Source organism: Carex rostrata, chromosome 28 (genome assembly GCF_964058835.1).
Source record: "Carex rostrata chromosome 28, lpCarRost1.2, whole genome shotgun sequence".
NCBI classification, from domain to species: Eukaryota; Viridiplantae; Streptophyta; class Magnoliopsida; order Poales; family Cyperaceae; genus Carex; species Carex rostrata.
Window position 1 is genome coordinate 7,253,657 of NC_135945.1, and position 25,569 is coordinate 7,279,225.

General features: G+C 35.6%; 1 protein-coding gene and 1 long non-coding RNA gene across 5 annotated transcripts; one reads left to right on the plus strand and one right to left on the minus strand.

The window, feature by feature from the left end:
- The first annotated feature begins 2,303 nt into the window (after nt 1–2,303).
- On the plus strand, nt 2,304–6,395 carry LOC144545801 (uncharacterized). 4 transcript variants are annotated; one of them, XM_078294367.1, is made up of 9 exons: nt 2,304–2,405; nt 2,608–2,724; nt 2,833–2,900; nt 2,996–3,278; nt 3,555–3,758; nt 4,122–4,532; nt 4,877–5,361; nt 5,574–5,774; nt 5,861–6,395. In XM_078294367.1, the coding sequence occupies exons 2-8, from the start codon at nt 2,625–2,627 to the stop codon at nt 5,772–5,774; spliced, it is 1,752 nt and encodes a 583-aa protein (XP_078150493.1). In that variant the 5' UTR covers nt 2,304–2,405; nt 2,608–2,624; the 3' UTR covers nt 5,861–6,395. The 4 variants fall into 4 exon arrangements, 3 of the variants coding, with proteins under 3 accessions (XP_078150493.1, XP_078150494.1, XP_078150496.1); XM_078294368.1 differs by having other exon boundaries at nt 2,305–2,405; nt 3,561–3,758; XR_013508590.1 differs by having other exon boundaries at nt 2,308–2,405; nt 5,635–5,774.
- A 1,506-nt stretch (nt 6,396–7,901) lies between these two features.
- LOC144545894 (uncharacterized) lies at nt 7,902–13,834 on the minus strand. Its single transcript, XR_013508621.1, has 3 exons — nt 13,252–13,834; nt 11,858–11,939; nt 7,902–8,363 (listed from the first exon to the last, which is right to left on the minus strand). It is a non-coding gene; the product is annotated as an uncharacterized LOC144545894 (long non-coding RNA).
- Nucleotides 13,835–25,569: the final 11,735 nt, after the last annotated feature.

The window sequence follows — 25,569 nt, forward strand, 5'->3', positions numbered from 1 at the left end:
CAAGCATTATTTACATTTTCAAAGTCCAAATCGTCGATCCAAACCATTAGATGTGATCTCTACAATAAAATGTGCTTGGAGACCAAATTTTACATTTTTTGGAATTTTTTTACTATTTATTAAGGTGGTACAAAAACTAGTCAAATTCATACCATTGAATTTTGTACCCATCTTAATAAATAGTAAAAAAATTTCAAAAAATGTAAAATTTGGTGTCGAAGCACATTTTATTGTAGAGATCACATCTAACGGTTTGGATCGATGATTTGGACTTTAAAAATGTAAATAATGCTTGTTGTAACTCAAAAAATGTTGTAACTTGATCCCTCCTCATATATATATATATATATATTGGATTTGCATTTTTGCTAAATTAAAGGGATCTCATGTAGCAGTAATGCAATTATATTTATTTTTATTGGATTTACATTTTACAATTATATAAATTCTTATTGGGTGTGATTTATATTCTTATTTGACTATTGACCGTGTATTATTTAACAAGATAATGTTTAATATATTGCGCAGGAATCTGAACTAATTAATTGCATGGATCAAAGTGGGTGCTCTCATATTGGCACAATTCAATGATTCACACAACTCATGATATCTACTTCTATATGAATGTGACATGTAATTTAATATACAGAGGCTTTGACAGTTTGACTTCATTTTCCTTGTTATTTTGACCCAAAAAAAAAAAATAATAAGATTTCGTTTTTCACATTTCGACCGTGTCACATTCCATCTGATTTTCTTGATACTATTTACAATTTTTAAGAAATTAAGCAATTTGAGAAAAAAGAAAAAGAAAAAAAAGAAGAAACGAAACAAACAAACAACTAAATTGATAATTTTATGGTAGGATAAAATTACGGATATTTCTTTCCTTTCTACAAGTATACTACGCGCGTGTAGAGTCTGGAGTCTGGACTAACAAAATCATGTAAAAAGTAAAGAAGTAAAAAAATAAAACATATCTAAAACATATGGATTTCTAAGCAACTATATCAAAATTTTATAAGCATGCATGGTCAGACCCAGCTAATATATTTATTCGTAAACTTAAAAAAATTGACTGGAATTTAAAAATTGCCGAGTGCACATGACGTACACTATTAATTATCAAGTTTGTGTTTTTGGGTGTTGCTCAATGCATTTGTAATGCACTGCCTCCCGACTCACGAGGAAGGCGGAAGGTATGTTCTGTGGTTCTTTATATGTGGGATCATTTCGATTCAAGCAGAGATTATGAGAATTGAGAAAACATATCTGCTAATCTCTGCTCGCAAGTCGGAACATATCTAGCATCTCATCTTTTTTTCTTTCTCTCTCCCAATATTAATTAGTAATTTATAATTTATCCAAGTAATATGAGTAGAAAATCGTAGAAACTGATAAGATTAATTGACGTGATTTTTATATTAACTCAAAAGATTTGAAATTATAATTAAATTCATAGATTGAATAGTGGTCTGTCCATGAATTCCTAATTACTCATTCAACAACGCAATCCAATCAATATATTTTTATCAATTGTTGAGATTTTTTCTTTTTAAGTAAATTGTTGAGAAAATTAAAGACATAAAATATTTAAGGCAATAAAAAAATGGAGATTCATTAACAATGCATTAATACTTTATTAACCTTCACAACCATATAAAATAACGTGTAATTTCAAGTAAATATCATATATATTTCATACACTAGAGCGAGGTTAGGGTGTGTTATGCTCATCAAGAGAATTTAGTGAGCACAATTAAAAAATTATATCGGATTGATTTTAAACAACGAATCCAAACCATTGAAACCATCTACTTTACGAGTGATGTGTGTATATGCCAAATTAAAATAATTTTGGTCCACTATCTATACTAAAAATATTGAAATTTGATAAAAGTTTATCTTTTGTGAAACATGAAATAATTTCGGAATTTAATAAAAATTGATACACAACTAATGTGTTCAAGGGGAAATAACATGTCCACAGTGCAAAGAGAGAACAAATAATGATAGCTGAAAACCGTCGGATACATATTGGACGGATGAAAAACAACAATTATAATTGTTAGAACACTAACCGAGCCTTCCAGGATTAAATATAAAAAATTAAAAATAGATTTGAGTCTGCAGTCTGCACTCTGCACCCGAAAGGAAATAAAACAACTCCCCACACGAAAGGCCACGCGACCCCCCACCCCATTAAACCCTTTTTGGTCTGCAACGAAGCTCTCTCTCAATCTCTCTATTTCTATTTCTCTGAATGTGCGAATTACTAAACCCTTAACCCCTTAAGAAATAAGAAGCCGATAATTAATTAATTAAGGGGATTTCCCATTTCTCGTTGTTGGCTTGGCCACCTCCGTACCGACCTTGGCCCATTTCACCATTGGAGCAAATTTCGGGTAAGCCACCATTTCGCCAACTAGCCTCTTTTTTTTTTGCTTTAACCCCTGTGCTCGGTGTTGAGTTGAATTGCGGAAAGTAGACTTGTTTGGATCTGGCTCCACTCTATTTTTTTTCTTTTTTCTGGTAATGGAAATGTGATGACAGGGACCAAAACCAAAATATTATAAATACAAGCACTTTTGTGTAAATTTTCTGTAGCACTCAAGCGCGCGCCGATGGTGAGGTCAGGTCTTGTCCCGGTTTTTGTTGATACCTCTCTCGACACTCATCTGGCCATAGCTGTCTCTCCCAATGACACCGTTGCCTCTGTCAAAAGTACCTACTACTTCTTCTTCTTCTCACAATTTTTCTACTCATTACAAACAAACAATTTCACTCTCAGAATCTCTGACAAGAAAGTTTTTTTTTTTTTTTTTTAATCAGGAAAGTTTGTGAGCGAGCATGAAATTTGCTTCCCTGAAGTTGGACAAATCAACATAGAGGCTCTTACGGTCGGTCATATTCCTTTAAGCTGTGTTGTGTTGTGCTGTACACGTAATTTAATTTGATTTAATTTATATACAAATGGCCTGGCCTGGCCTTGCAGACACGTTGGCAAGGAAAAGAGTACCGCTTGTCGGAAACCCTGCAGATCTCTGTTGTCCTTCAGATGGAGGGGGACTGTTTTCTCAAAGCTTTGGTGGCAACTCAACTGCGGCATCATACTGATACTGATAAGCAGCAAGTTGTTTGCTTTGCTGGCCCAACTGAAGTTATAAATACTTCTATAAAAAAGAAGAAGAAGCGCAAGAGAAATATTGCATCTTTTGAAGATACTACCACTCTAAGACCAACACAATCGAGGAAAGTAGGAGAAGAAGAGTTGCAAGGTACGCACACGCCATTCAACAGGAATTAAGATTAGATGGTCATAAATTGATTTAGTCATTCTTATAGAGCGTTAACAAGCTTAATTTCCTTGAGAAATTAAATGTATGTACAACTTAATGATAGTTTGTTCATATATATAAGCTCATTTGAATTTTCTAATCATGTCAAGACCTCTCTTCTAAGTGAATTGAATACCTTTCCTTTCGTAGTATAAGTATTACATACCACCTTTAAAACAGAAGATTGAGAATGGAAATTCAGCTTAATCAATTTAGTGACAGGTCATGGTGGAAATCGACCACCAAATGATAGCTATTGCGATGCCAAGGATGGAGAATCTAGAAAAGCAGAGACTAATGATGCTAGTATAGCAGTTTGTGAAGCTGAATATATTAAAGAAGAACCTCTCTGCTCGGAGAAAGCGAAAGGCATATCTGGAAAAAACTTGAGGCATGATTCTGAGTCACCAGAAATTCCAGGTAATAGACTGTTATGAACTACAATTGTTCTAAAAATCACAAGTTTTTCTTTTCTTTTTGAACCAGATACAGCTAAAACAGCATTCTGAATTGCCTGTCTATGGTTGTTATGCCAACTCTCTGCACTGACCGGTAATGAAATGTTACATGAAAAGTTAGGTATTGTTTTTTACCAATTTGAAATTTGCCCAGATCCCATTTAAAGCCTAATTAAGCTTTAGACACAATGCCTTTTGATTTCTGCAATCCTAGTAAATTAATACAACCAAATTCAACCAAATTGCTGATCAAGGAAGAAATGAAAATGAGTAATGAGATATGATTAAAGATGCTAATTAACCAAAGTGTGTGTGTGTGGTGTAGGACCAGCAAAGAAGAAAGCTAAAAATGATGATGCAAAGAAGAAAGTAGTTACAAAAGATGGCGACATAATTAAGAAGGATGGATCTTTGTTAGAGGTGACTCAAACAATTGGTACAGTAGTTTTGACAGAGGAGAAAAAAAAGGAAAGGGATAGGACAAAGACAAAGGGCCCCTGTTCTGAACTTCCATCCGAGGTTAAGCATAAACCTCAAATAGAAGATAGAAATCAAGTGAGGCCTGATACTGATACTGATAACCAACCAGTTGTTTGCTTTGCTGGCCCAACTGAAGCTATAAATACTTCTTTAAAGAAGAAGAAGAAGTGCAAGAGAAATGCATCTTTTGAAGATCCTACTACTCTAGGACTAATACCAACACAACAGAGGACAGAAGGAGAAGAAGAGTTGCAAGGTACGTACACGCCATTCAAGAGGAATTAGATTAGATGGTCATAAATTGATTTAGTCATTCTTATAGAGTTAAGAAGCTTAATTTCCGTGATAAATTATGTACAACTAAATACTTGTTCATATATATATGTATGCTTAATTTCCAGTCCTACTATAGGTATTACATAACTTTAAAATAGAAGATTGAGAATAGAAATTCAACTAAATCAAGCCATGGTGAAAATCGACCATCAAATAATAACTATTGTGATGCCAAGAAGGGAAAATCTAGAAAAGCAGAAACTATGATGCTAGTATAGCAGTTTGTGAACAAGAATATATTGAAGTAGTGTGTATACATGGCAGGGAAAGGGATATTTGATTTGCTCGATTCCTTCCGCTACACCGGTACCTGGACCGGCAGCAGAAGAAGAAGAGGAGGAGGTCTTTGTTGGATTCCTTCCCTCTCTGTAATTAGTAAGAGGAAACCCACCCCCTCACCTCTCAAATGTACACGCCCAACTGCTTTTTCTTTTGCTGCTGAGAATACTACTTCAGCCCCAGTTAGTACTGGCAATGTGAAGAAAGTGAGAAAATCACGCAAGCTAGCAAAGGCAAATGCCTCCGTGGCTGCTGGGGTTGTTGCTCCTCCTCAGACCGTGACAGTGAAGAAGAAAACAACTCCTTTTAGGGCTGCTGAGAAAAGGTTGGAGGCGTACCGCAGAGTGCCTCCTGATTTCAACTTTAAGCCGCTTCGTTCGTGTCACCACCTCATTCAAGAGGATCACACTTTTGATCACTGGCGGGTCCTTGTCATCTGCATGTTTCTTAATATGACAACCGGAAAACAGGTATATACATATACTCTCATCCCATAAAAAAAAATCATATGCTCATTTTGCTCTTTGGCATTTCATCAGACACCTTCCTTGCATTATCAATTTTTTCATCCCAAGTATTCTGGACTAATTTGGAGAAACCCATTACCAAACCTATATTAGACAAAAAGAAATAATCGTAACATCGATCAGTCAAACTAATAATGCTATAAATTGATAAATAGGTTAAGAAAATAATAGAGGACTTCTTTTCTCTATGTCCTGATGCTGACACTACAACAAAAGTTGACGCACAACAAATTGAAAATGTGATTTGCACTCTGGGATTGCAAAAGAAGCGTGCTAAAATGATTAAACGCCTCTCGGAGGAGTATTTAAGTCCTGATTGGACTCACGTCACTTCTCTCCATGGCATTGGAAAATAAGTTGCTTCATCATGTATATTTATTCTACAATTAATGTGAACAAATGACTTTGTGAACCATTTTATTTTTGCTTTTCAGGTATGCAGCTGATGCATATGCCATATTCTGCACTGGAAAGGAGGCAGATGTGAGACCCCAAGATCACATGTTGGTTCCTATTGAAACACTATTTATGGCAACGACACCAGGTCTGATGCTCCAGTGTAATCCAAGGGGCTGATTATTATATTTAAGGGTTTTTTGTGGTTTGGTTTGGTTTGGTTTTGTGTAAGTATAGGTTCCAAGAGCTTTACACGAAGTTTAAGTTGTGTTGTGAATTTTGTGTTTGTTGCCAAATTAAGGATTATGTTAATCCACTTATGCTAATCAGTAAGTGTTACTTAATATATGATTTTTAGTTGTTTTATGACAAAGATGAATGATTTTGGAAGAATTTTGTTTTTGTTGAAACTGGTACTAAGTTGTAACCATCATGGGCATCATACTGTGCAAGGCCGAGGCTGAGACAGTACATCATATTTCAACTAATGTGGTTTTACAAGGGCATTATACGAGGGGGTGGCTGCTGGCACCAATTCAAATATGCCTATGGCACAGATGCTGGTATGCCCTACGGAATCAGATACCGGGCACAGTGCAAGAGCAAGATCGGAATTGCTCACTACGGCACAGATGCTGGTATACCCTTCGTTTTTACCTCTGTTTTTTCTGCAATGGCTCAACTGTTTTGAGCATATTTATTTCTAATTTCAATGGTAGTTACCATATTCTTATAACTGAACTATTTCTTCTAATACAAATGAGGACATGACCCCCATTTCTCTTAAAAAAAAAGGTTGTACCATTATGGGATTTCAGCTACTGTTGAAAAGTCTGAAGCCTCATATCTGATTTCAGCAGCCTCAATTTTGTTAAGAATCTTAGTATTATGCAAAGATACGAGTGTTAAGAATCTTATTATTATTAGCGAATGCTGGGGTTGTCAGATGAAGGTAAGTCTCTCTTTAATCGTTGTTTTAGAGGCTTCATTGGTACAGAAATAATGTGGTTGTTGTTGAGTTTAAATGATGATAGTGTCAGTGATGGAGATTTACGGCTATTTATGTGTGGTGCAATCTTTTAATATTGATTATTATAGAGGTTGGTTTAAGCTTACTTGGTTTCAAGACTGATGTAGTAATAAATTTTCATTGTGTGCTCATTATTAACTATTGTATTTCAGTTGAGTTTGATAATTATTCCTAATGGCATATTTCAGTGGAGGCACTGCTACTGGACATAGACACATGGTAATAGAGATTAGAGAAGAGAAGGTAAATGGCATATTTAACGACGGTTTATTTGAAGAGTTCAATTCAAAAGGCTGTATTAATTAGTTCAAGTACATAGTCCACACGTCTTCTTTCATTCTTATAACGGAGCTCGTGTTGTAGAGAATAGAAATTGAGTTTGAATCAGTTGTACTTATAATTCGAACTTGATTCTCTCAGTATCGACAAAGAACATTATAGACCCATCTAATTTTGAATCCAACCGAGACCCGACAATTATCTCTTCCAATTATCAATCAATCACTTAATCCTTCATTTTATGGGGCTTTTATTCTTAGCGTTATACATTCTTTATTTGTTGAGCAATGTTGTAAGACATTTAGAAAATATGAGTGCTCTCAATTTTAAGGAATTATGAAAATTGTGTGCAGGAGAGATGCTGCAGCACATGCAAAATGCAAAAGTGGGAACTATGTATGGTGTGGTCGGAATGATTAGACTCTTAATCAGTAATTTACATCTTCCCTCTAGAGATGAGCTAGTTTTTCTTTGTATTACATTACTAGTATGTTAACAACCAGATGGACATATGATAAATTTTCAATTTACCAGTAAAACAATTTCAACATTCATGTCAATACCTTATCTACTAAATGCCACACCTATGCATGCATAGTTTATTGTCAACCTACCAGTAAGTACCTGTTAATTTAATTTGCTGGCCACCTTTGCGATTTTATTTATTTTTTGTTAGTTCGTTTTGCAATTTCAAGATAGTATCATCCAAACCAGAATCATTTTGACCTCAAATTCTTGTACCACTACTACTCAATATGCCGGTGCAGAAGCAACAAAATAATTTCAACATGGCAGCTATATATATTGAAATGTTTACAAAATATTTGCTTTTGCAGAAGCAACAAGCAACAACAAAATATATATTTGCTTCAAATTAAAACAACAACCATAGAGGAGAGGAATATATAGTTAAAACTTACAAAAACTTCAACTTCCTCCTAATTTCACAATAATCTACCGAAGAATTGTAGTAACTATTCAATAACCCATCCTGAATTCTTTCATTTTAAGTCTTGTGATGGAGTTCTTGATCTCTATTAGATCATCCTCATATTTGCGAGCCATTGATGGCCCCACCAATCTGATGAATTCTTGATCTTCCATATACGAAAGTCACCGAAGATGCATCGCAGCCTCATCCTTCAACTGAAGAAGATTAGTATAATTGCCGTCATCTTCCTCAGCAGCAACACCATCATCACCTTTGTCGAAAAGCTTGTGGCACATTTCATAGACAAGTCTATTTTTGAAAAAGGAGAAGTACATCAGGTCAGTAATTAGTAATTTTATTCCTAGTGCTATATTTTATTTTATTTCTAAATCTCTAAATTTTATTATACATAATTTCATACATTATTTATATTACGAAATTTTTGTTTCGTTTTAGTCGGTCAGAAAATTTCTGAACGATCGTTAACTTAATTAAACTTTTTATTTAAGCCAATTGATCGATTTATCAATTTAATCAAGTTTTAAAATTTCGGAATGTAACATTCTTCCCCCCTTAAAAATAAATTTCGTCCTCGAAATTAAAAATCAAAATAGAAAATAGTATCTTTCTTCATCTAAAATAGTTAGACGAAAATTTAAGATGCATAGTTTAACCAATTTAATTAATTGTATAAATTCACCACGCTTCCGCTGCGCTACTCTGATCGAAATATTTTGTACGAAAATTCCATCAAGTACTGTCAAAATAATTACTAATGATTGCCATTCGACAAGAATTATGATTTCATTCAAAAATTATTTAGCTGGTACCACAACATTAAGATTATTCCAAAATAATTATTCGTTAATTTACTATTACAAGTTTATCACAATTATAAAACAATATAATATATTGCGTACACACGATAACAAATTCATATCACTCTCATAATTGTTTGGCGCCACTTTACTTAAAAATTACAGAAGTATTATATATTTTAGTTTACTTGTGTCGCTAAACATTTATACGTAACTATATTAGAAAACTATATATTTTTCTAACAATGTTTACCATATGTGTTCGTACCAAATATCACTAAATAATCTAGCTAGATATTCTTAATAGATGTTTACTTAAAATGGTTCACAGTCACAACGTCTTGGTACTATAACTATCATGAAAATTTATATGTTAGAGTTTGGATTATATTTTCAAAGTGTTACCATTATATCTTAAACTCCTCTTTTATATCTGTAGATGAGTCTATTAAAAATATAATACCCTATTCGACTTCCATTAAGATATGTCGTTAATAAACAAGGGAATTTTGTAAACGATAATAATGACTTGATCGAATCTCAGTGATCTTTATACTGGTCTTTACATAAATAATTATAAACCATAAGTATATATTAGTGTACATATGCAATACTCTTAACCAATAAGGCACATATATGCAACGACTCCATAAATCAAGAAAGCCCTAAAATAAATCATATTTAACTAACAAAACTATTGATGTATATGCAATAATCTTATAAAGATTACCTACTAATTATTTCCAATGAATTAAAAGAAATTTTCTAATAATATTTAAATCTATAAAGTTTGAAGTAAATCAAATCAATTCATTTTTACTATCCAAAACAATATATGTTATGTCCTCTAGTGAATTCCTTTTACTATTAGTTTTGTAACAATTAACATTGTGCTAATGCCATAACAATATCAAAACTATCAATATTCTTTTCTCTATGATTATTAATATTTATTGGAAAGAAATTATCATTACTTTTAATATAATATGTCCAGTACATATAAACCTATCTAGCGGGTTTTTTTTTTTTTTTTTTTTACAAGTCTTATAATTAAAACTTTTCAGTTTGATTGTCCTGACAAGATCTACTCGCAACACTCTACAGAAATACACTTCATCAGATTTCAAGTTTCACTGTTTGATCAAACCATATTTCAAATCACATCTGGAGAACAAGAATAAAACAAATGCTGACTAATCTCAGTATCAATAAACGGTGCAACAATTCTGAACAGATTTCACCATCACAAAAGGAAACTAATGGATTCAAGGAATCAAAATTTTGAGTCACATAATTAAATTATTTTCGATTCATGCTTAATCATTAAAGATTCAATTTCAATATATTTATATATTTCCTTGTATTTATACTTTGACAATCTCTTCTTTTATATATACATATTCACCAGAACGTTACTATTTACATTTAGATCAACCATTATAATACGATCTAGTCTATAATATATTTTCATATAAACGTACCTATATCATTGATTCTTATAATCAATCGTCAGAATTACACTTTCACATTTATTTCACAAATTCAATAACAATCGTATCATATATATAACCGTTTACGTTTACCATATGTACCCCTCTTTACAATGTTTACCATCAATAGATCCTTCCAATATTCTGTTTAATTTTCATACCAACTCAGTTTCTATATCATTTCACTTTTCATATCAGAGATAACACCAATAAACCAAAAATGGAATTCGTAATAATACTAATAACTCAATACGATCTCACTGACGTTCACTCGACAGCAAATGAGTTATTGGCACTACATATTCATGCTCTGATACCATCTTAACTGTCACACCCCAAATCCACCGGGTCTGACAGCCTGCCGCGTGTATTTATCTAGTGTCACCTATACACGCAAGGCAGTGAATCTTTTATATGCATTGCCAATATCCTCATTCGCTGGCTCCGTGTAACAAACCTGAAAATAATCGGGGAGAGGGGGTGAGAATAAATCCTCAGTGCGAAATTTGCCACAGTTTAGATTATTGGACTTGCAATCAAACTCTATATTCAACAATGAAACCCAAACAATAACAATGCAAACAGATATATATAATCATAAATAACAGAATGCCAATGCTCGACAACAATTTATCAACCTGAAACACAGTTCACGGAATTTCCAAGATGGTTTTCAAAACACAACATATATTTTGGCTTAACTCATTTCATTATGACTGGTAGCAACCACAGATGTTCTTTCGAGCTGAACCGTTATCAAACCCACATCTGTAGGGTTACAGACGCCTACAGATGGCCAACCAAGCTGGACCCTTTATCAGACACCCATCTGCAATTGCTGTTTGGCTTAACCATTTCCTAAGGTCCGGTTACAAGTCACCTATACAGGTCAACTTGACACAAATGCAATCACACGGAATCAAAGTCAGCCATACCGCTCAACTTTGCAATTTCATTCAAATAGAATTACAATCAGCTATCAGCTTTGCACAATTCATTAAACAGGTCAACGGATAGGTCACCGTCACCTTATCCAGCCACCTAAACAGGTCGGTCTGGCCAATTCTAACAGGTCAACGCATAAGTCAGCAGCGTCACCTTAATCCAGCCACCTAAACAGGTCGGTCTGGCAAATTCTAACAGGTCAACGCATAAGTCAGCAGCGTCACCTTAATCCAGTCACCTAAACAGGTCGGTCTGGCAAATTCATAAACACAGGTCAACGGATAGGTCACCGTCACCTTATCCAGCCACCTAAACAGGTCGGCCTGGCATATTCATTCACACCAAGAACAATTAATAGAACTAATCAAATAGTAACCATACCAGCATGCCAAGTAATCTTAACCGAACAATTCAATCATTCTCATTTATGCAAGAATCAATATGCAGCATGAATTCCAAAATATGCAACAAGTAATCATTCAACATGACAAACGAATAAACAGTTTAATTCCTGAAAATAAAGTATCAAACAAGTCCAAGAATCCCGCACCTGATTACGACGAGCGTACCGCTTAGTTAAGGATCAGACGTCTCGAACTGTCCCGCAAAGTCTTGTTCGACCGAATCTACACCTATATCAACATATACACTTAATTTAAATCTTTGTTCGACGATTTATTTGCTTACTTGAGTGATATTATTTTCTTTATACTTTCCTTACCATAATCTTATTTGATAATAAATTTTATTGCTCAACAGAAATCAAGTGTTCTAATAATATGAACATAATCTAGATAATAGATATACTTAATTTCATTATTACCTTTAAATTTTCAGACAGTGCCTAGAAGAGACTAGGTTAAATTTTCTTATCACATATCACAGACCTAAAGGATCAAGGTAAAATAAGATCATATATAGTTCATAACTTCTCATTATTATATCATGTAATGAGTTAACACATGCTAAATAAGTATGTAAGATAATTCGGATTGAAATCATAATAAGCTAGATATGCAATTTATATTTAATAATAATTACACAATTTATTTCATTTATGCCATATTCAACTAATCAATAATTCAAGAGTTTAATCAAGTCTACATGTTGAATATACACGGTTCTATTATATATTTCGAACCAGGGGCAAGTTGTACAATCCCTTCTTATTTACATAAATGTTATTTTTTTTTTGGAACTAAGCCGAGAGAGCTCAACTAAAATTATGTATCCACTCTATATTATTTATCTATCCAACCAAAAGATCAAGTTAAATTAATTAATTTAGTTATCCCAAAATCTCTTCATTTATTTATTTTTGTCGGCCAAAAAGGCATAACTATTTTGTAATTTAGTCCCTCTGACAAGGAGAATTTGTCAAGGACCTCAAAATTTAGCAAGTCAGTCCCTTATCTTATAAAATTTATACTTTGGTTCCTAACAACACAAACCGTACCAGTAGTGGTACCGGCTATACCAGTGAGATAGATAATTTAGAATTATTGTTGCAGTGCTTTGTATTAGAGGGTGTGCAACAAGTTTCTTTGATTAAAACAACCAAAACAGATCAAGCATTCCAAATAAATTTCCCAACATCACCTAATCAGTTATAGGAAGATCATTGTCCCATTAATTCATTTAATCAAATTTATTCATGTCAAAGGTTAAAAGAGAATTCAAGTGATTTACATCACATATCAAAGAGATAAGATATGCACATAAAAAGGGCACGAGCAAATCAGTGCACATAAAGGGCTTAAACCCATATTATCATTCAAGCAAAATTTCACAATGAATTAAGTACTAACATGAGCGACATTTCAACTTAGCAAACAAGTCACATAACTATCATCAATTCGATCGAGTCGGGGAAATTAACAACCCGCACTCAAAATTAGTAATTCAATTAATTACGAAAAATTTTAGGAAGAGGTCAACATTTACCCGGGAGAGAGAAAAATCACAAGGAGGACAGCCAACGGAAAGCTGATACCAAGACAGAGGGGATCGAACCTTGCTTGCCGCTGTCTCTTCGTCTTTGCTTCTCCATCGACCTCGACGCCACGTGTATGCCGGATCAGGTTCAACCCCAACAAGGGAAAAATAGGAATATAAGGAGGGTATTTAATAATTCCAGTTATCAACAACAATTTAGAAAAAGGAAGAGGAGTTTCGATTACCGGTTATTGCTTCAAATTTGCACTTGAAGGCAAACAACCTTCCTCCAAGAGAAGAGAGCAAGAACACCTCCATCTCTGATCGGCCAAGAGAACGGCACGGCGCGGGTAGTAGGCGTGCACGAGAGAGAGGAGGTTTTTTCCTGGTGGGAGCCGCCGGTCAGCGAGCAAGGGTGAGGGTTAGGGTTTCATGGGAGGGGAGGGGAGGCGAAAAAGAGAGAGATGAGGCGCTGTTGTGGGGGCTTCACAGGCATAGAAAGAGAGAAGAGAGTGGGGCGGGTCTGGTGGACTCGCCGGCGACGGAAGAGGGGAGGGGGCGGAGCCCCTCTGGTTTTGGCGTAACAGAGAGGGAAGGGGCTGGGGGGGGGGGGGGGGGGCTGGGGCTCACGGATAGGGAGGGAGAAGAGAGAAAGAGAGGGAGAGGGGTGTATTAAATGGGGCTGCTTCAAGATCCGTGCTGGATGGAATCCAATGGTCCAAATAATTCAGAATATAAACATTGTTTCTTTTAATTGGTTTTAAAGTCTATTTCTTTTATAAATTCAAATCGAAAGTTCGTAAATTTTTGTAAATATATTCGCACATAAAATTCGTATATTTATTTCTCAATTTAAGATTCGAATAATTTGATTTCCTTTTATATAATTATGTATATTCAATTAATTATCTAAAAGTTCTAAATGAACGAGCTTTATAAATTCTATATTTTATTTGTACGAATATTTTCGTATAATTATATTTTTATTTGGAATTCAATTACTTATTTATTCACACGAATCTAATTAAATAAATTTCTTTTTTCCTAAAAATTCAAAAGAATTGTAACGGACTTTCTAAGTTTCTAATTTACCGAATAATTATAATTTTATTCCTAGTGCTATATTTTATTTTATTTCTAAATCTCTAAATTTTATTATACATAATTTCATACATTATTTATATTACGAAATTTTTGTTTCGTTTTAGTCGGTCAGAAAATTTCTGAACGATCGTTAACTTAATTAAACTTTTTATTTAAGCCAATTGATCGATTTATCAATTTAATCAAGTTTTAAAATTTCGGAATGTAACACTAGGCAATTATTGATTTTTGCGAGCAGTTGTATGTACTTAATTGCTATTCATAACTATATAGTATATATGTTTATTTTCTGCAATTATGTATTTTTCAATATTTTGTTTATTTTTGCATTGTATTTGGTATTAATATAAGTTTGTACTATCTTTTGAATTGCTACATTTTCAGGATTTATTTTAAATGATACAGTTACAGACCTATAATTGTTCGATTTTTTTAAGATTATTTAATATTACTGAAACTTAAAACCATCATACAGATTAATAAAAAGTTGTTAATTATTCAGTTGTTTTGTAACAAAGAAACTTATAATAATATTACTCAAATACTCAAATACTCGTTTTAGTTGCTTTAGCACACCAAAGGAATTAGCAAACTCATAAGATGGCAGTTTAATTTGGGATAAATTTGCCCTAATTAGTCCAATTCCCTTCGAATATTATCCGTCTAGACATTGGACTTTGATGGAATCAGAAAAATAAAAATTAAAAATTAACGTGATTGAGCTATTAAGGGGTCAGATTTGTCAAACCTGTTGTAGCACTTCACTGCTTATTGAGTCATTTCTTACTTCTTATTTTTTTTTTAGTTTGTATCTGTGTAGTATGTTTGTATGTGTCCAAATTCCTCCGCTTCTCTATGGGCCTATTGTGCAGTTTGAGCTCTAGTGTTGTATTTAGTTTTACATCTTATCATTTCAATGTTAATGGCAGCAAAGGGGCAAAATAGAGGTGGAGAAGAAGAAATGATCTCTAGAACTAGAAGAGGGGGCAAAATAGGTATTTAAACTTGAAAAAATAATTAAATTATAAAATTTTTTTAAAAATATTTAGCTTTAATCAACACATCATGGGGATATTATAAAAGATTTCAATTTAGAATGGAGAAATAAGAAATTTCAATGTTTTGATAGGGAAATTGGCTATTTTGAAAGTTTGAATGGGTACACTAGAAATTTTCTCTATATATAATTAACAATGGATATCTCCAGTAGATATTTCTTTCTTTATTGAGAATATATATTATATATAGTTGCCTGATAATTGTATCCCAAACAAAATCTCCGAGCGCATCCCCTAAGTAGTTTAACAGAAAAAACCTCCAATGTTATCTAACTTACATTTCTAACACTAATATCCAAATATTTAAAGCCATGTTTGTAACATTTTACAATATATGCTACTCGCAAGCATATAAACCTCTATATGAAAACATTAAAATTCTAAATCTGTACAGTTTTAACTCCTAACTACCTTTGTTTTCAAGCTAAAAACGGAAAGATTTATTTCACCCACTTTTTTTAATTTTTTCTCTAATCATTCTCATCTATTTACTTGATTTTCTCTTTCAAATGAGATCCATGAAGAATAACTTTTGAGTTATATTTGTGTCGTAATTTTTTTTACCACTTTAAATCTTTGTGACTTTCAGTTTTTTTTTTATATTTTGCTTCAAAATAATTTAAACCTTTGTTTACAAGCATATAAACCTCATTAATAACACTTTAAATTTTTAGAATAAAACATATAAACCTCATGTACAAATAATTTAAACCTCAACAATAATACGGCGCCAAAAACTTGATACGACCAAATGGTATGGTAAAAAGCTTCAGTACAATGAGATGTACCTTTTAACCCTAAATACACTTTTGGTTCAGATTGCAAGTATACAATCCTATCGTGTAGTATATTGTCGGGTATCGATCCACAGGGAGTATGATAAATACTTAGTTTAAACTTTAGTAATAAATTTCAGAAAATAAAAGGAAAGTAAATTGGGGGGGTTTGTTCTAACGATTCCTAAGGTTGGGTTCAATACCCAAAAGAAAGGAGTTCGAAACAATAATTGTAAATAAAAGTAAAAGAAAGGAATTGGTTTGCTTTCAAGATTTAGAGATCTAGGGGTCTTTGGTCTACATTCCCTTGCTAACTCTATCTATTCGGTATTTGTTTAAGTTCATGTATGATTTGATGAGGTTTCTAACCTAATATGTCATTAAGGGTCACTTTCGTGAATTAATAACATGCCTAGGTAACTCGAACTTCTAGATGAAGTCCCCCACCCTAGTTACCTACACCCATTGAGCTCTTGTTAGTCTCTCATCTCCTCAAATATTGATACTTCACGATTAAGTCCTTCATACCAATACCCGATTCGATTTGAGATGTCCTAATTAGGGTTTGCCTTCACGGTTAGGTTCTTCACCAAATTCCTAACCTTAATTTCTGTAGTTCCGGCTTAGATTACAAATTGGTTACAATCCTAATCTAAACCTAGGGTATTTGCATTCATAATTTGGTACTCTCCTCTCGTCCTAACTTCTTTGGATCCTTTGACAAAGAGATACCAAAGCGGGACTACTGCGATTTCAAGTACTAATTATGTAATTAACACAAATGGTAAATCACAGAAATTAACATCAAATCCCAATAAACAATCATAACAAAGACAAATAACCGAATAAGATACAATTAAACAAGTTCATGCATTGACCTAAACCTCTAGAGAGAGAACTACTCCCTCATGGAGAAATCCATTACAAAAATTTGGCAAAGTAAGAAATGAAATAAAGAAATGATTACACCCTTTATTTGATCAAAGCCCTCAAGCTTGCCGACTTCTTGCTCAGGAAACCCTTCTTCTCCTTGCTTGAAAGCTTTCCTTACTTCAGAATTTATCGCTATGTGTGGAGAGAGAGAATGAGATAATGGATATGGATGTGTTTTTGATCTTTGCGAAGAGATGCCTTGAATGGATAATGAACCCCCTCTTTTATAACTAAAGACCATGCCCAATTTAGAGGCTAGGAAGTGGAGTTAGTGGGTGCTATATTTGGATTGTTTCCCAGGATGCCTTGTCCAAGTTTAGCTGTAAAAACGTGTCCTTGGTGCGCCAAAAATAGAAACCGTGTTGAAAACGTGTAATTTTGGCAGTCTGCGAGTTTATTGCGTCCTACTGACTCCAAATTTCATTTTTTTAGTTTCTCATGTTGTAGATCTTCTTCCTAGCTTTCCAAAAAGTGGTCGCAAGCCTAAATCGGAGTTACGAGTCAAAAGTTATGGTTATTTTAAGATCAGGCTCCAATTATGCGTTATGCTACAGTGCGGCCAGGCCACCCGCACTGCTACAGTACCATCCGCACTGGGATCCGCACTGCGTCTTCACCACCCGCACTGCGGCTGCATCGAGATCCGCACTAGGCTCGGACTTTTCCTGTGCGACCAGAGTGCGGCTGCATCGAGATCCGTGCGTCCACATCGATATCCGTGCATCCGCACGGATTTTGACGAATAGCTTATTATACCTTTTTAAAATTGGTGCGCGTCCAGAAATCCATCTAAGTACTTAGTGCGGCCGTATCGTAAACCGTGCATTCGCAGTGGATATTTTTCTTCGGTTTTCTTCATTTTCTTCATTTCCTGCAAGTTAAAACCAAACAAACGCAGTAACTTGATCCTAGGTGTATTCTATTCACTTTATATTCAAAATACAAGATATTTGGTGTTATTTTGTGATAAAAATCAGATCGAATATGTATATAATTTAGGCCTATCAATACTACAAAGCATATAAACCTCAACAACAACATTGCATTTACAAAACATATAAATATCATGTACAAAGCCTTAAAAATTTTAATGGTTGTAGACTCAGATTTAAAAACTTGAAAATTTAAAATGCTCATGAGTTTTACTTAAAAAAAACAAATGACTTTAAAATTACTCAAAAATATTTATTCATGGATCTTATTTGAAAGATACAATCGAATAGAAGACGTTTGTATTTTTAGATTTGTAAAATTAATCACGGATCGTCGAAAAAATAAATTATAATAATCAGAGAAAAATATAAAAAAAGTGGGTAAAAAGAATATTTTCATTTTTGGCTTGAAGACAAAAGTAGTTAGGAGTTAAAACTATACAGATTTAGAATTTTAATGCTTTCATACAAAAGTTTTTATGCTTGTGAGTAGTATTATAAAATGTTATAAACATAGATTTAAATGTTTGGATATTAGCGCTGGAATTAGAAGTTAGACAATATTGAAAGTTTTTTCTGTTAAACTACTTGGGGGACTCGCTCGGATATAATGGCTTGGGGATACCAAAACATTTCTCTTATATATATTAAGAAAGAAGCGACAGGAGAAGATGTAGACTAAGACTAGAGAGGTGGGATCCAAGAGGCAGCTTCAACAGCGCACGCAAGAGAGAGTCCTCATATGTAGTGTATTTATACTCGGGCGGGTACGGGTACCCCGGGTATACCCGTCTCGGGTACGGGTATACTCGGGTACAAGGGTATTCGGGTACGGGTATGGCGGGTATAATTTTCAAAACCCATACCCTATCCGTCCTATACCCTTACCCGTGTACCCTTAACGGGTAAGGCAGGTACGGGTACGGGTATTTTTTTTTTTTTTTGCTGTTTTTTATTTTATTTTTTTGTTGGTTTTTTTTTTTTTTTTTTGCTTTTTTTTCTGGTTTTTTTGTTTTTTTGTTGATTTGGGGGGGAAAAAATATCAGATTTTTTGAATTTTGAAATGGGATGAACAGTGGTCGGGTATACGAGTACGGGTACTCGGGTAGTCGGGTACGGGTAAACTCGGGTAGGGTATGGTCGGGTATTGGTCCAAAATAACGGGTCCGGTCCGGTTTTTGCCCGTACCCGCGTACCCGAGTACCCGACCCATACCCAGACTCGGGCACGGATACCCCGGGTGGCGAGTACGGGCGGGTACGGACAGGTATACCCGACCCGGGTTTTTGCCAAACTCTACTCATATGACAACTCAATTAAATTTATAAAAGAATTCCTTTAAATTTCTTGTGCTGATCATTTAATGCTTCACAACTTTCATTATTGGGTAATTATTGATTTTGCGAGTTGTACTTAATTGGTATTCTTACCTACACATGTTTATTTTATGCCATTTTTGTATTTTTCGAAAATTTTGTTTGTTAATTTTTTACATTATTTTTGGTATTAAGATAAGTTTGCACTTTCTTTTGAATTGCTAAATTTTTAGAATTCTTTTTAAATGTCAGAATTATGGACTTATAATTGTTCAATTTTTTAAATATTTTTTATATTACTAAAATTTTAAAATATACAGATATATAAAAAAAACTGCTATAATTGTTTTTTTTTTTTTTTAATAACAATTGTTCATTTTTGGTACCATATAAAAAAATTTCGTACCATATTCACTAATTACCTAATGGTAGAATTCACTAGAAATAACATCGCCACAATATTTTCTAAAGGCTCTTTAGAATAATAAAATAAATCTGATATTTAAAAATATCAAATTAAATTTCGGTCCAAAATAGCATGCGTTAAATTTTAACTATAAAATAAAATTTTTTTTTGAAAAAACTGAGGTACATATATTTCTTAAAGTACTTAAGTAAAAAATAAAATTATCCAAAAATCATTTAGGAAGTATCAAAAATATATTGAAACGTATTCTTTCTTTCAGTTGAGTATACAAAACATAAAAATAAAAATAAATCAAGTGACAAGTGAGCATTCAAATTAAAAGATAGAAATTGTTGTATTTAAATCAACTTATATAATTAAAAGTAAAATTTAGAAAGTTTACATAATCCCTTCCAAAACAATAAATTCTTTTTTTCAGTCAACAATAGAGCGGCCATTTTTATTAATATCCCTAAAAAAATCAAAATTTTAAAAATGCCCTTGTTCCCCATTTTTTTTTTAAAATGCCCTGACCGCCTGGGCCCAGGGCGGCCCAAAATTCCCCATGGGGTGCCAGCCCCTGGGGCGGCCCATAGCACAAGTGAGGCGCCACACAGCCGGGCGCCCCATATTTAATCTGATTTAACCCTTCGTTTTCTGCCTCTGTCACTTCCCGATTTGAGAATTTCGCTCGAGGCGAGAAACTGAGTGAATAGGTATGTTTTTAATTATAATAATTAGTCATTACTGTTGATAAAGACGGAGTACTGTAGTTAATTTTGACTGTTGTAGTTACTGTAGCGTACTGTACATTTACTGTAGCACAATGTACATTTACTGTATCTGACTGTTGTAATTACTGTATCGTACTTACTGTAGCGCACTGTACATTTACTGTATCTGACTGTTGTAATTACTGTATCGTACTGTAGAAAAATTGTAATTTTTTAAAAACTTTTTTAAAATTATTTTCAATTAGTCATTTATTACTGTACCCATTATTATGTCATGTAATACTTGTAAATTTTTTTTTAAAATGTAGTTTGTTAAAGAAGAGATGTTAGTTGCACTGTATGTCGGCGGCAAGCTAGAAATGGATGAAGATGGCGTGCATTACACGAAAGAAGTCGCATTTGGCTTCGAGATTAATGAAAATACTACATATGAGGAACTGAAGCAGCTAATATACGAAAAGACATTTGTAAACCCCAACAGGTATGAAATAGAATTGGCTACACGGATTGACAACTCACGCGGGGGGGGGGGGGGGTAGACCTTACTTTGTTAAGTTTCCAATAACAGATGCCAATTTGTGGAGAGTTGTGTATACTCAATTTGTAGCTTGTGGGGTCCCGGTAATGGACATATATTCGAAGAGGGTTCCCCGAACGAGGGCCGGACCTTCAGGTTATGACAATTCGGGTTATGACAACCAGGGGTACCACCAGCACTCCCCTTATGACAACCAAGGGTACCACCAGCACTCCCCTTATGACCACCAGGAGTACCACCAGCAATCCCCTTATGACAACCAGGGATATCACCAGCAGTCCCCTTATGACAGCCAGAGGTACCATAGCCCCGGTTATGACAACCAGGGGTACCACAACTCCCCAGAAAATACTGAAGAGTTGCCACCACCACCCAGACAGACACCCATAATCCCTAGATTTCCAACTATGCCAGAGTCAGGATCGGTACCCGTTAATCGAAATGATATTGATATTGATGTTGATGCTATTGATGCCATACCAGAGAGGGAAATGGAAACGGGGGACGAATACCAAGGGGTTTGGGAAGCTGATGACTTATTAGATGGTGATGCAAATGTACCAGGTTTATCCAGGGCAGAAAAATTTCCGATTACAGGTCGGGGAAGTAAGCATCCGGTCGCCACATTCAACGACACCACAGCTTTCGAAGAGGCAGACATTAGTTTCTTCGGTCCTCGTGTTGAATACAATAAAGAACTTGCCGCAGGGCAAGTTTATACCAACATAGACGAACTTGTAAAGAAAATAAATGAGACTCATGTTCACGGCAACTGGGAATGTATACTACACAAAAGGGACCGAACAAGGTTAGTTGTGCTGTGTAAAACTCACCCGCGCTGCGAGTTCCGCCTTTTTGCAACCCCTGTGGGTTCAGGGGAAGCATGGATGATTAAGAAGTGTGAACCACCTCATACATGCAAGTCTGCGTCCACAAGGACAGACCATGCGCAGCTGACGACATCACTAATTGCCGATGCAATTGAGGAGGACATTAAGTTGGATCCATCGATGAGCATCAAGGCGGTGGCTATGACCGTCAGACACAAATACAAATATGTAATCTCAAAATACAACAGGCTGTGGAGAGGTCGTGAACTTGCTATCTGCAGGATATTCGGTAGTTGGAAGGATTCGTATGGCTATCTGGCACCATTGCTCCAGGCCATGGCAAGTACAAATGTCGGCACCGTATATGAGCGATGGCATGGCCCTTTTTTTGAAAAAGACGGAGTACTAATAGAGGGAGCTCAACAATTCAAGGGCATAGCATGGGCTTTCGGTGCTTGTATCCAGGCTGTGCCATACATCAGACCCGTTATCAGCATTGATGCATGCTTCATGTCTGGCCGTTACGAGGGGAGGCTACTGATAGCATGCGCATATGATGCTGAGAACCAGCTGTTGCCTTTGGCGTTTGTCATTGTTCATAAAGAGGACGGCGAGAACTGGGAATTCTTTATGCAGTTTTTAAGAAGACGGGTGATTGGGGAAGGGAAGTTTTTCTGCGTGATATCAGACCAGCATAAAGGAATAAAATATGTTTTTGATCGTGAAGATTACGGTTGATCAACCCGTACTGGCCAGTGTGTGCACAGGTTGTGCATGCAACACGTTGCGGAGAACCTTTCCAAGGCAACCGGGGGTGACAAGTGGGTTACTGATACATTTAGATGGAATTGCAGAAAGAAAAAACCGAGAAGGGTGGTAGAGATGACTAGCAGTTTTGCAAAGGTACATGTATTTCAATTGTTTACATATACTATTGTACTTTAAGAAAATGATTTTTTAGTACAATTGTTTACTTACATTATTCTATTTCCTTATTTTTTGTGTAGTACATGCCAAAGGAAAATCTCTACCTAATGAAGGTGGGCAAAAATAATCCCCGAGATGTCAACGAAGATCCAGCATACGAGAAAATATATCAATCCCGTGATGGAGGTTGGCGTTGGGGAATTATGACAACCAACGGGTCCGAGTCGCTGAATGCAGTATTCAAGCAGAGCCGGATGTTGCCTGTGGCTGCAATTGTAGAGGACACATTCTACAAGTTAAATGCCTGGTTTCAGGAACGGCGTGCTAAGGCCGCAGAATTAATAAGGATAAACCAGTCATTTTCAACAAGGGTGGAGGAGAAACTAAGACGACACAGGGACAAAGGTGCAACTATGACCGTGATCCCGATAGGTAATGATGAAACAGAATTCGAAGTGCAAAATCCAAATGAGTACGTTCCTACCAGCCGTAAACCAGAAGGCACTATGGCGTTTGTCAAGAGGGCTTGCAAGTACGTGGTTAAATTCGGAGATGCCAGGGCGGTAACCTGTACATGCCAAGGACCCTAGCTAAGTCACATACCCTGCAGTCACGTGATGGCGATATGCCGAGTGAGGAACTACTGTGAGGATCACTATGTTGCTGACATGTACCGTACCGATTACCTTGCTTCCACTTGGGGTGGATCTTTCCATTCTTATCCCGATCAGCATGAGTGGCCTGCATATGTCGGTGATAGAATACTCCCTTCAGAAGGATGGATAAGAAAGGGCAGGAGGAGACACAAGCGTATTGTAATGACCATGGACGAGATGGGTGGTAGGCGACCGTCGGAAAATCGGGCTCGCCGTTCTGTTTCCGACAGGCGCAGGGCAGGTACGTAGAATTGTACAAAATTTATTTATGCTTTAATTATATTACTAACTGAATTGCATTGTTATATTCAGATGCAATAAACGAACACAACGAAAGAGAAAATGCCAGAGTTGTTGCTGAAGCAACCGGTAGAACACAACCCCCTCCTCCTGTAAGCCAATCATCTAGTAGCCAAGCCTCTACAAGTAATGCCGCACCTTCCACTGGTACCAGAAGAACTAGTCGTTTGTTAGGTTTATTCAGACGTGGTGGCAGATAAACTTGCTATTTTGCTTATGCGAATTGATTTATTTGGGGTTTAGGGTTTAGGGTTTAGGGTTTAGGGTTTAGGGTTTAGGGTTTAGGGTTTAGGGTTTAGGGTTTAGGGTTTAGGGTTTAGGGTTTAGGGTTTAGGGTTTAGGGTTTAGGGTTTAGGGTTTAGGGTTTAGGGTTTAGGGTTTAGGGTTTAGGGTTTAGGGTTTTAGGGTTTAGGGTTTAGGGTTTAGGGTTTAGGGTTTAGGGTTTAGGGTTTAGGGTTTAGGGTTTAGGGTTTAGGGTTTTAGGTTTTAGGGTTTAGGTTTTAGGTTTTAGGTTTTAGGTTTTAGGGTTTAGGGTTTAGGGTTTAGGGTTTAGGGTTTAGGGTTTAGGGTTTAGGGTTTAGGGTTTAGGGTTTAGGGTTTAGGGTTTAGGGTTTAGGGTTTAGGGTTTAGGGTTTAGGGTTTAGGGTTTAGGGTTTAGGGTTTAGGGTTTAGGGTTTAGGGTTTAGGGTTTAGGGTTTAGGGTTTAGGGTTTAGGGTTTAGGGTTTAGGGTTTAGGGTTTAGGGTTTAGGGTTTAGGGTTTAGGGTTTAGGGTTTAGGGTTTAGGGTTTAGGGTTTAGGGTTTAGGGTTTAGGGTTTAGGGTTTAGGGTTTAGGGTTTAGGGTTTAGGGTTTAGGGTTTAGGGTTTAGGGTTTAGGGTTTAGGGTTTAGGGTTTAGGGTTTAGGGTTTAGGGTTTAGGGTTTAGGGTTTAGGGTTTAGGGTTTAGGGTTTAGGGTTTAGGGTTTAGGGTTTAGGGTTTAGGGTTTAGGGTTTAGGGTTTAGGGTTTAGGGTTTAGGGTTTAGGGTTTAGGGTTTAGGGTTTAGGGTTTAGGGTTTAGGGTTTAGGGTTTAGGGTTTAGGGTTTAGGGTTTAGGGTTTAGGGTTTAGGGTTTAGGGTTTAGGGTTTAGGGTTTAGGGTTTAGGGTTTAGGGTTTAGGGTTTAGGGTTTAGGGTTTAGGGTTTAGGGTTTAGGGTTTAGGGTTTAGGGTTTAGGGTTTAGGGTTTAGGGTTTAGGGTTTAGGGTTTAGGGTTTAGGGTTTAGGGTTTAGGGTTTAGGGTTTAGGGTTTAGGGTTTAGGGTTTAGGGTTTAGGGTTTAGGGTTTAGGGTTTAGGGTTTAGGGTTTAGGGTTTAGGGTTTAGGGTTTAGGGTTTAGGGTTTAGGGTTTAGGGTTTAGGGTTTAGGGTTTAGGGTTTAGGGTTTAGGGTTTAGGGTTTAGGGTTTAGGGTTTAGGGTTTAGGGTTTAGGGTTTAGGGTTTAGGGTTTAGGGTTTAGGGTTTAGGGTTTAGGGTTTAGGGTTTAGGGTTTAGGGTTTAGGGTTTAGGGTTTAGGGTTTAGGGTTTAGGGTTTAGGGTTTAGGGTTTAGGGTTTAGGGTTTAGGGTTTAGGGTTTAGGGTTTAGGGTTTAGGGTTTAGGGTTTAGGGTTTAGGGTTTAGGGTTTAGGGTTTAGGGTTTAGGGTTTAGGGTTTAGGGTTTAGGGTTTAGGGTTTAGGGTTTAGGGTTTAGGGTTTAGGGTTTAGGGTTTAGGGTTTAGGGTTTAGGGTTTAGGGTTTAGGGTTTAGGGTTTAGGGTTTAGGGTTTAGGGTTTAGGGTTTAGGGTT

Coding starts and splice junctions, on each gene's coding strand:
- LOC144545801 (XM_078294367.1), top strand. CDS start 2,625: ATGGTGAGGTCAGGTCTTGTCCCGGTTTTTGTTGATACCTCTCTCGAC. Junction 2,901..2,995: donor TCAACATAGAGGCTCTTACG/GTCGGTCATATT, acceptor CTGGCCTTGCAG/ACACGTTGGCAAGGAAAAGA. Junction 3,759..4,121: donor TGAGTCACCAGAAATTCCAG/GTAATAGACTGT, acceptor TGTGTGGTGTAG/GACCAGCAAAGAAGAAAGCT.